Source organism: Echinops telfairi, unplaced genomic scaffold (genome assembly GCF_000313985.2).
Source record: "Echinops telfairi isolate 266 unplaced genomic scaffold, ASM31398v2 ScPeMD7_2291;HRSCAF=2852, whole genome shotgun sequence".
Taxonomy (NCBI): domain Eukaryota; kingdom Metazoa; phylum Chordata; class Mammalia; order Afrosoricida; family Tenrecidae; genus Echinops; species Echinops telfairi.
Window position 1 is genome coordinate 35,422,666 of NW_022106189.1, and position 11,783 is coordinate 35,434,448.

Consider the following 11,783-nt stretch of genomic DNA (forward strand, 5'->3'; position numbering starts at 1 on the left):
TGAGCCCACCTAAAGGCACCTTGGAAGAAAGACCTGGCAACCCACTTCTAAAACCTCAGCCATGAAAAGCCAGGCAGAGCACAGTTCTCCTCTGCCACATGAAATCTACTCAAGGACCACATTAACAAAAGGCAACGGGACTGGGGTGAGACTCGTGTGCCTTTGTGTCCTAGGGTGCGGTGGTCATCCTTCTCCAGAGATGTCCTTTAAGGTTCTCGGAAGAGTCGGGATTCAGTTGGGATTCTAGGAGCATGTGTCTGCTGTCAGGCAGGAAAGGGAAAGAAGGAGGGAGAAGAGGCAGGGCTTGCCAGGGAACAAGACACTCATGTAGTTGATGATGCCTGTGAATCGAAGGAATAAGTGTTTTTCCCCTCTGGCCACTTCTTGGTGGTGCAGGGGTTAAGTGCCGGGCTGCTAACTGAAAGGCTGGCAATTCAAACCCACCAGCTGATCCCCAGAATAAAGATGAGGCAGCTTCCATCGAGACCACAGTCTTACAGTCTTGGAAACCACATGGGGCAGTTCCACTCAGCCCCAAAGGGCTGCTACGAGTTGGAATCCATTCAACCATGAGGGGTTTGCTTTGGGGTTGGTCTCCCTGCCCCGATCTGGCTGGTCGCTTATTTCTTCTGGGCCATTTCCTCTCGACTCAGAAGGCAAAGTCATGTCCTTCTCCTTGGAGGCACAGCAGGGTCAGACAGAAGCCCAACTCTGGGCCATCTGCAGCTTCCAGAAGCCTGAGGCTGGGCTGGGAGGTGGGGGACTCAGTGACTCATGAGGTGTGTTGCTTTTGCCTCATGAGCATGTCAGGAGGCAGCTGGAAGACCCTCGAGGGACCCCTTGGTCGATCTGTCAGCATGTTACCAAAGCACACTGCTCAGCGCTCCCCAGCTCCCCTCCATTCTTCCGGGCAGAGCGGGCCCTGCTGCATCACCGTCTCTTCCGCAGCCCCATGCACCTGCTATTTTGAGGTGGCAGAGTTACTAGCCCTTCTTGACAACTGGCTCTTATGCCCCAGTCACACACACCATGGTCTCTGATCTATGAACCTCGGTTTTTTTCCATCCAGAAAATGGGGCTACTGATAGATTCTTTCTCATGTATTCGAAATGCTGGTACAGTGCCCCGGAAGCACCGGCGGCCATCACTGCCACGGCTGGAGTTTCTGTGCTGCCTGTGCCAGGGGACCACGTGGCAGGGGGTTCTCGCTTCTGGCTGGAAAGATTTGGGAGCACAGGGAGGCACAGCTGGCCCTGACCAACTGCCATGGCGCAAGAAGGAGTGGCGACAAGGGCAGACCTTTTTCTCTGACTCTTCGTGGGCAAGGGGTAACTGGCCACCAAGAAAATCTCAGGTAGATGGGCATTGATAAAGATGTGGTTACCATAGTAACCATCACTCCAACCTCCTAATATAATCATATCTTGAGAACATGAGGGAGTGGGGGCTGGGCTCCAGAGACCTTGCATCCTTCTGTAGTCTACTCAATACCTTTTGTTTTTCACCACTGCTCTCCGTCAGTCTCCCCAAATTTAAAGCGAGACACTTCTTTAGGTTGATCAGAGTCCCCTGGAAAACCACTCCTGAGGTTTCGTCGTCACTTGACCGAGTGTTCCCCGTCCCCACCCCCCGACACACACAGTGGAAGGAGGTTTCTTGTTTCTCCCTGAGATGAGTGTTTACAGAGTTGAACAGGTGAGAGGTTCCCTGAGTGAGAGGTATAATTCTACCTCCAGCTTTACAACTGTGGTGCTGAGCAAGTCAGCCTCTGTGAGCCTCCGTTTCTTCATCTCTACAATGAGGTCTTCCCGCTCGGAGCCTCATACAAAATGCTCTGAAAACTGTAAGCCCTCTTCTCTGCCATGGCACAGATCCACGGCAGAGAACCTTCAGCCCCAAGAGTCCCAGCAGTACCGATCTTCAGACCCACTTGGCCCCCACAGCCAGAGCTTCTGACTTCTTGGAAGGGGTGGGGCCTTTGCCTGGGTAGATGTGCAAAGCTCTCCATGTGATTCCACTATCTGTGCAGTCAGGGTTAAGGGCTGTGCGGGAGCAGCAGGTCTGAGGTACGGCAGAACTACCTGGGGGGATCTTGTGAAGATGCAGACAGAGACTCAGTAGGTCTCATATCAAGGCTTACTGTCCAGAGTGTGGTGCGAGGACCTGTATTTTCTGGGTTACCTAGGAGATTGTTAGAAACGCAGAATCCCAGATCAGACCTGCTGAACCAGAATCTGCATTTTAATAATGCATGAGCATTGGAACTCGGGAACTAGTGATTGAGAGCATCTTCTAGGGGAGGAAGGAGTGCTTCATGGTTCCATGTCAAAGGGATGAATGGAATGTGGGATTCTGCCAAACCAGAAACCAAACTCCCTGCCATCAAGTCAGTTGACAGGGATGCTGTACAGACTTTCTGAGACTGTACATCTTTACAGGAACAGATAGTCTTCTCTCTCCTATGGAGTGGCTGGTCGGTGTGAATTGCCGACCTTGTTGTTAGAAGCCCAACACATCTCACACAGTGAGGACCCCCTGGGCAACTCTCCACCCTCACACTCACTGCCATTGAGTAGATTCCGGCTCACAGTGACCCTATGGGATAGAGGAGGGCTTAAAGCACTTGCTGATGAAGATCAAAGATCGCAGCCTTCAGTATGGATTATGACTCAGTGTGAAGAAGACCAGAGTCCTCATAAAACTGGACCAACAGGTAACATCACGGTAAATGGGGAAAAGGTTGAGGTTGTCAAGGATTCTGTCTTACTCGTATCCACAATCAGTGCTCATGGAAACAGCAGCCAAGAGATCAAAAGACATATTGCACTGGGTCATTCTGCTGCACAAGACCTCTTTAGAGTGTTGAAGAGTAAGGATGTTACTCTGAGGACTAAGGTGTGCTTGACCCAAGCCATGGTACTCTCCACTGCCCCACATGCGTGTCAAAGTTGGGCACTGAATAAAGAAGACCAGAGAAGAATTGGTGCATTTGAATGATGGCGCTAAGAAGAATGTTGAAAGTACCATGGACTGCTAAAAGGACTGACTGATGTGTACCAGAAAAGTGCGGACAGAGTGCTCCTTGGGGACAAGGATGGCGAGACTTCGTCTTACGTACTTTGGGCATATTGTCAGGAGAGACCATCCTCTGGAGAAGGACATCATGTTTGCTAAAGTGGAGGGGTGGCGAAAAAGAAGAAGGCTCTCAACAAGATGGATTGTCACAGTGGCTGATCATTCCGTTGTGCATAGGGTCACAGCTGACTCATAGCACCTAGCATCAGTCTAATCGACTCTAAATCTTCATACCTCTCGCTCTCTCTCTTCTTTTTATGTTTTTTGGCCTGGCAATGCCTTGGTGAGAGGACCATTTATGGAGGAAAGTGGTTTGGTCACCAGAGAGGAGCAGGCACAGAGTTTGAAACTTTAGGGACAGGGTTTACTCCGACAAAACGGAAGTATCAGTTACTTGAGTGTGTTCTTTTGTGATAACTAATGGAACTCATTATTTGTACATGTTTATATAAATATATGTTAAGAACAAACAAACAAGCTCAACCAGTTGCTGTCAAGCCAACTGTGACTCATGGAGACCCCATGTGTGTCAGCATAAAACTGGGCCCCAAAGGGTTTTCAATGGCTGATTCTTTGCCAGGTCTTTCTTCCCAGGTGCCTCTGGGGGAACTCTACCCTCTCAGCAGCTGACCATAAAGCTGTTGGCACCACCTAAGGACAGTGTAGTAATATATGCTCCAACCTGTCAAACAAACCCACTGCTTTTAGTTTGATTCTAGTGCATAGCGACCCCACGGAGCAGTGGTTCTCAACCTTCCTAATGCCGTGACCCTGGAATACAGATCCTCATGTGGCGGTGACCCCCCAACCATACAATTATTTTTGTTGATACTTCATAACTGTAATTTTGCTACTGTTGTGAATTGGGTGACCCCTGTGAAAGGGTCGTTTGACCCCCCAAAGGGGTTGTGACCCATAGGTTGAGAACCATAGAGAGTTCCAGAAGCTGTAAATCATATATTCCCCAACTTATATGGACCTTTTCAGAAAAACAAATACTTCTCCCCACCTCCAGCAATGAAAAAATTTGTACTATAGCCCATCATCCCTAGAAAGTGTAGATATCTGCTTTTATAGCCTCCCTGGATTGTTCTAGTGCCCCCAGGGGCGGCATGACCTACACTGAGAAACACTACTCTTGTGAGAAACACTACTCTTGACAGGAGCAGTGTACCTAATTTTCTCCTGTGGGGCAGTTGGTGGGTTTGAACTGCCAACCTTGTGGTTAGTAGCCCAGTACTTATCCCACAGAACTACCAGAAATGCTCCATAAAGGAGCTAGCAATTAGCAGCCTAATGTTAAAAGGTGTATTTAAATAGAAGTCCGAAATGACTTAGAGACATTGACTTGTCTTCTAGGCTAACAAGGTTAGTGCCTTCCATTTAGAAGGATGGTACCTGGAGCTTAAGACATGGCTTGAGGTGGGGGATTAGATGAACTCTGGGATGGCTGACTTGGGGCTCAGTGTTGACTAGTGACTGTCCTGATTTGGGGGTGGTGGCTTAGACCAGTGCTCCTCTAAGTGGAGGTCTGCATCACCTTCACTGTCACCTGGGAGCTTGTTAAAAATAGAGTTCCAGGCCCCATGACAGGCCACCCAACTGAGTTGGACTCTAGTCAGCTTGTCTGTGATACTGATTTCTAGGCAAGACTTCAGGAACAGACTGAGAAGTACCACCCTGGAAGTTCTCAGCCTGGTTTGGACCCACAGCATCGGCATCAGCATCACCCAGCAGCTTGTGAGACATGCAAACTTTGGGATACCACCCAGACCCCATGAAGCTGAATTGCTGGGAGCGGGGCCCAGAAACGTGTTTCAACAAGCCCCCCTCCTGTTTTTGATGCAATCAAGTGGGAGAACGACTGGCCTCGATGCAGCTCACCAAACAGTGTCTTATGCTTTGATGCCCAGTTCAGAGAGGTGCATGAGGGGTTAGGTGGGGGCATCCTTATTACAGTTAGCTGCACGGGAAGCTCTTATGAGGCCAGGCAACTGGCTGGCTGTCTGGAGTTCAGAAACTCCAAAGTTCAGGTGCTCACAACTCTTCACCCTCTGGCCTCAGCTCCCTCTGCAACCGTGAAATCCCACATTTCTGAGCAAGAAAGGGAAATGGAAATTCAGCCACACAGCTAGCAGAGGGCCTGGCTTGGCCTGGTTTCTTTCTGTTCCTCAAGGGACGGCCTGGGTCTGTGTGTGCTTTTGACTTACACACACACACACGCACGCACGCACGCACGCACGCACGCGCGCGCGCGCCCGCAAGGGCAGCTAGTGCATGCTTGTTGAGACACCTGGATGGAAGTCTGAGTTTCTGGGCTGTGGTACTTCTGGACCAGGGGCTCTGGAGCCAGGTGGAGCTCTCTGAACCTGCGGCCTCTGACAGCCTTCGGCTGGGCTGATTCCCAGGCGGGAGGGAGGCCAGGGAATGGAGCAGATGGGTGAGAAAATAGAGGAGATAGCAAAGAGCCAAAGAGCAAGGGAGAGGGCTGCAGCCAGAGACCCCAGATGGGACCAGCTTGGCAAAGGAGAGCACATGATGCAATTCCCAGGAGAGCCGCCAGCCTGGGGCGGCGCTGTTCTCCAAGAGCCACCGCGCCGGCTCTATTAATTCTGGGTCCCCGGGGTTGGCATAGATTTCCCGGAGGGGTCTCCTGAACCCTGGAAACCTCCCCCTAGGGGCACAGCTAGTAAAACCACCGAAGAAGAGGGGGGGGGGGAGCACATGAGCTGCCCAGGGACACCCGGATCGGTGCGGCTGGTGGCTGCCCCAGCAAGGAGGTAGAACGTCTTGTTTGCAAAAACACGTCCCCTCCAGTAGCATCCCCTGGGAGCCCCAGTTCTTCACAGAAACCGCCGCCACCCCCTGGCTAGTGCAATCACCGTCAGGCCGGATGGCGGGCATGAGGTCCGCACAGAAGACACTGGGCACCGGCTGGCACAACCCATCAGGCAACTAGGGGTCTAGGGGATGAAACAGGAAGCAGGCAGGGGAGGGGGACTTATTCCTAGGGCCTATCCCATGGTATAGGGCAGGCTGAACAGTATATGGCTCAGGAGGTTTGCCCTCGAAAGAGCTTCACATGCTGGCATCATTCCCACAGGAAATTCACACGGGTCCCTCTGCGATGTGCCGGCAGGGGGGAAAGAAAACCTCAGCAGACAACTTGAACCTTAGCCTTAGCCTCCAGACTAGACCTCACCGACTTCCTCCGCCAAACTGCAATCCTTTTTGCAAAGCCTGTAATTATCTTATGAATAGCACCGTCATAGCGCATTCTCAGTGTTGCCTGATGTATGCAAATACTTAATACAGACCATATATTTTGCAGCCCCGTCTCCGTGCTTTCATTACCCTGAGAACCGCCCTTCAAGATCCCCAGGCAAGTTGCCCAGGCCTCTGTCAACCTCAGAGAGGCACTGTTTTTCTGGTTCCTCAAGCCCCGCCCCCAAGGACAGATAATTGGCAGTGGCCAGCACATGGTCATGCCTGGGTTGGAAGGTACTTGCTTCTATTGTGCACACTGTAACAATGTGTATTGTGTAGCTTGTACAATGTGTACGTTGGGCCGCTAGCCAGAGGTCGGCTGTTGGAACCCACCAGCCACTTCACAGGAGAAACATAAGGTGCTCTGCTTCCCTACAGGTTGGTAGCCTCAGAAACCCCAATGGGCAGTTCTGCTCTGTCCTAATGGGTTACTACAAGTCAGAACTGACTGGACAGCAGTGACTTTGGGGCGGGGGTAGTGTACAAGGGCAGAGGTAGGAAGGTGGGGCACAACCTGGCTGGGTCTTGCGCTACACTGATTTCCAAAGCGCTGGGGTCCCCAGAGACCCTTGCAGAGAAGGAACTAAGAGTCAGTCCTATGAGAGCTTGCAGAAGCCCCTGCTTCCTGCTTTCCCAGGTGCATCTAGAACAATCTAGCTGGCTTCCTACACCGGGAAACACACACACACACACACACACCTTATTTGGGGGAGGAGTGGGGAAAGGGGCTAGGGCTGGTGGCCATAACACGATTTTCTTTTGACAAGAGGAACTTGGGCTCTGTGAACTTCCAAACACTACCAAAATGAACTCAGAAAGTGAAAGAAACTGCTCTTTCATTTTACCCTAGCTCCTCTGCAGAGTGGATGGCTGGTACCACTCAGCCAGGTTATATTCTTTGAGAATATTTCCTAACATCCACACTTTCCTAACAATAAAAATGGGCTCTACCGTAATAGCTTCCTGCTACAGTTTTCTTTTCTATTCTATTTTTTTCTATTAATAATACAGCTCAGCCATTTTCCCATGCCGGTGCAAAAGCTCCCGCCTTATTGGCTTCAGCATATTTCATGTCGAAATGACTGCCAAAACTGAGGATGAGCACTCCCACCCCTTACATTTTCAACATTTCAAAAAACAAACAACCCCCCTCCCCCGCTGTAATAGACTTTCTTTGCTCCCATAACTTTTTAGGTGCGTATATCTCTGTAGGATAGATTCCTAGAAGCCAGTGGGATTCCCGGCCTGATCTCACTCTCAGGCCCTGTGACCGTGTCCTGGCCTTTTGGGGATAATCTTTTGCCTCATTTGACACCCCCCTCCCCTGCCGCCTCTGACTTGATTTCTCAGGGCTGGAAAAGGTTCCGATCTTTCTCTTCGGAGTCACCACCTCCCCCACCCCATAGATCTCCATTTGGTGGTCCTCAGAATAGGAGCGTCATCTGGTGGGGACCACATAGTTCCCTGGAACTTACAGAGTAAGACTGTACCTCGCAAAGACATGCCCACGGATAACAGATCAACGGACTCAGACACATAAGGACATGCACAAAGGAGCTTCACAAAGTTTGTGGGGAATTTGGAACCAAAAGATACTGGAATCTTCCCATGGACTTTTTGAAGCTCCCTGCTCATGGTCATTCATGGAGCTTCATGGAGTTCAAAAATGACAAATTCTTTTAGTTTCACGTCTCCAGCTGTTAACTGGAAGGTCGGTGGTTTGAACCCCCCAGCCACTCTGCAGGAGAAAGATGAGGCAATCTGCATCTGTCAAGATTACAGGCTAGTCCTATGGGGCATTTCTACTGTGTCCTGAAGGGTTGCTCTGAGCTGGCATCTACTTGACGGCAATGGATTTAAGGGCCATTCAGAGCATGGAGGTGCTCTGTGGCGAAGCCTGAACTCCTACTCCAGTCATAGGGTGGGCTGAGCTGTCACTTTCCCTACCCCAGGCCTAACCTGGACTGACCCCTGAGCAGGAGTCCATGTGTGGGTGGGGCCCTGGGGGCCAACTCCTGGGTTCCACTTCCTGATCTTCTGAAAATCACTTTTGCCTCTGTGACTGTCAATTTCTCGTTCCCAAAATGCCTGCTCCTTTCTTTCTCCATCCAAGGCTAATGATCGCTTTGAACATAATGTCACTTTCTGGGCACAGGCAGCAAGGAAGGCCTCTTCCTCATGTTTAGAACAGGCGCCTCTTCCCTCCGGGTTCCCACCTTCCTGGAGGCTAGCTAGCTTCTAAGGTCCCTTTTGTTTACTATAGGGTGTGAGAGTCCAGAGGGTTTGGGGAGGTGGCTCCCTCACAGGTGGCAGAGATTAATTGGGCTCTGGTGAGCTCACTCCAGGGACCCAGTAAGTAGCAAAGGCAAGTTCTCTCAGAGGTGTTTAAGGTCTTGAGTGGCAGGGGGACTCTTAGAGATGGGGAGAAAGCCCAAGTTGAAAACAACTGAGTTGGTAAACGAGAGACATCCAGGGCAGGGGTGCGGTGTTCAGCTACAGGGCTCACTGCATCCTATGGATGGTTGGGGGTGGGGGGTGGGAGTAGGTATAGAATGAACCAGCCCAGCGCCTTGCTTTTGGATTCTTTTGTGGAACCTTCTGTTGGCTTTAGCTGCTATTTCCCCGAATCATTTTTCTTTCCCACCTTTACCGGCCTTCCTTCTTGGTCAGCAGTCTTCCTTGGGGTGTCCCTGAGGTTGTGACTCAGAGAAGGCAGTGGGGAGCTGGGTGGACAAGGAGGCCAAGAAGCTCCCCTTTCACACAGGAGCAAGGGGGAGTCACAGGCACCAAGGTTTCAGAGGTCCTTAAAGACTCGGGTAGGTTCTGGCTTAGTCACACCCTGGCCAAGCCAAAGACCGTCCAAGGTCAGGTTGGGGCTCTTCAGTGGTGAATAGAAGGGAGACTTACTGAGCTTTAAACAGGTTGTGTGTGCGTGTGAGGGGTGGTGGTGGAATGAAAAGATAATGGAGTTTCCCTCCCAAGCATTTTGAACCTTTGTATATCTCTCCTTTGGAAAAGCCCTGCTTCTAACCTAACCAGGTGTCCAGAATACAGAGTGTGGGAAGAAGCCCTGGCTGGGACCCCGCTCCATCACTCACCTGCTACATGGCCTTAGACTAGTCATTCCTGGTCTTCGTTTCCTTGTCTGCACAAGGAGCGTCATGAGCTGCCCAGCTGACTCCAGAACCCGAGACTGTGTTTTGAAAAGTACGGCACCTCATGTAAATGGGAGGATTTGCACGATGAGTGCGGGCGCCGCTGGCTGTCCCTCAGAACCGAGAACAAGTCCAATCAGGGAGTTCTTGATTCATAGCTGACTCATCTGGCAGCAGGCTAGTGGCATAACCTTGGTCATTTGGTAACTTTCCTTGAATCCTGCCAGTCTCTGGTGCAGATAAACCGGCAGGAGCCTCCTTAGGGAATGTGTATGTCATCTGGAATACTAAGAGGCTGCCAGCCCATGGTGGCCCTTTCCACCAAGGGAGTTTTACTGCAGACGCTGGCGACTGGAAATGCAAGCCCTCCTTAGCCCCATTTTACAGATTCAACCACCTACCCAGCCGCCTTCAGTCGTTCACAGGCAGAGTGGGGTCTTCAACCAGCACTCCAGCTGCCCGGTCTTCTGCCCCTCGAGTTTTCTCAGCTCCCAGGGACATTAACCTATGCCTTCCCACAGCACGATGAGCCCAGAGCCTCTGCTTAGCCACCTCCTTCCTTCACCAAGGCGAGATAAGGGGGGCAGGAGGGCCCAAGGAAGCCACCTGCCTGTATTCTTACCTATTCCCATCCTTCTCACTCTCAGCCCCAGCCTCAAAACCCTGGACCACCACTTGACCCTTAGGTCTGAAGCGCCGGGACTATCCGGCTGTTCACCCCAGCTCCGACCGCAAAGCAGAGTAGATCACCTCTCCGTTGGCAGGTTGGAGAAAGAGTCCCTAGACATATGAGAAGGTTCCAAAGAGGGCCCCTCTGTGCCTGTGCTGATGCTGGAGAGACTCCTGGAATCCCACCTCGGGCAGCCACCTCCAAAGGCCATTCAATGGGCGTTTGCTTGCTTTGTGGGTGAGTCAGTGTCAAAGCCACACGGAGTAGAGGAGCGGGCACGGCTACATTTAAGATGGTGCTTCTCCCCTCCCCAGGGCTGAGGCCACCCCCCAAAGCACTCGATCCCCACTCAGAGGGGCTGGGGCTGGGACCGCAACCCTGCCCCACCACACCCAGATGCCTATGGGGACAGGAAAGAGGGCAGAGGGAGCCCAGGGGGGTGGCTCAGGACCCCCTTCTTCACTTCTGCTCTCTGCCAACAGGAGACCCCAGCTGGCCCCCGCCAGGCCAGTGATGGGCTAACCCGGGAGTCAACCTCGGAGTGGGGGCGGGGGGGAAAGACCTGAGTGGGCTTCCGAGACCCGTGGATGCAACAGCTGGGGCCACGAAGTTACCTTGCAGACAAAGGTGGGAGGTGGCAGGGGGGGTGATGGGTGGGGCACCCTCCCAGACCAGGCCTCTTCCACTTGCCCAGGGTAGGGGGGGCTCTCGGTTGCCTCTGTCAGGGAAGAAAAGTTACTGCTGACAGTTGTCCCCTGAGCACCCAGAAGGCCCCAAACTGAGATCCAAGCCCCACCCCACCCCGGACCCCAGGAGACGGCGGTTCGAACCCCACCTGGAACAACGATGTGCGCACCCTGCCTGCTTGGAGCATCCTCCTTCCCTTCCAAAGCAGGTGTCCCCCTCGCCCCGGGGGTGGGGGGCTGATGGGCACCCAAGTTGGGATCTTTACTGACCGTCTGAGTCGAAATGCTTCCAGATTTCCAGGAACTGGGACGCCGTCAGCTCGGCGAGGTGCAGGTACGGGGGCTGCTGAGGCGGACCAGCCATGGCGCGCCGCTGGGAGACCTCGGGGTGCACAGCGCTTGCTCGCTCGCTCTCGCTGGGCACAGGCTGGGCTCCCGCTCGCTCTTTCGCTCGCTCGCGTCTCGGCCGGTGCTGCGCGCCACGCCGCCTTTATATGCGCTCGGAGGCTGCGCCCGCGCCGGGCCGCCGGCAGGGGGCGCGCGGGCCCAGAGAATCGCGCCTCCCTCCGCCCGCGGGGCGCGGGCCGGGGCCGATCTGAGCCTGGGGTCCTGGGGCGCGGCACCCGGAGGCGCCGCTCGCCGGGCAAGGGAGACCCGGGGGCAGCGTGGCCGTTCTTCTCGCTGCTCTCCGAGCCTCCTGGGGGTTGCAAACCCAAACCCACTGCCGTCGAGTTCCTTTGCACTCACAGCGACCCTTAGGACGGAGAAGAGCCGCTCCTCTGGGTGGTTGAGGTGGTGGTGGGGGCTCCCAAGGTTGTGATTGTTACAGCACGCGACTGCCACACCTGTCTGCCATTTGTTTTTCCCGTGGCGATGCTGGTGAGTTGGAACGGCTTGCAGCGGAGTGCTTTAAGGCCTTCTCAGTCCGAA

The 11,783-nt window shown here is 53.1% G+C and overlaps 1 protein-coding gene across 1 annotated transcript in view; it reads right to left on the reverse strand.

The window, feature by feature from the left end:
- Positions 1-11,290, reverse strand: part of CALB2 (calbindin 2) — a 31,575-nt gene extending 20,285 nt beyond the window's left edge. The window contains exon 1 of the mRNA XM_004704560.2: positions 11,124-11,290. Coding sequence (XP_004704617.1) covers positions 11,124-11,217 — 94 coding nt within the window. The 5' untranslated portion in view covers positions 11,218-11,290. The remainder of the gene's footprint in view (positions 1-11,123) is intronic.
- Between the last annotated feature and the right edge of the window lie 493 nt (positions 11,291-11,783).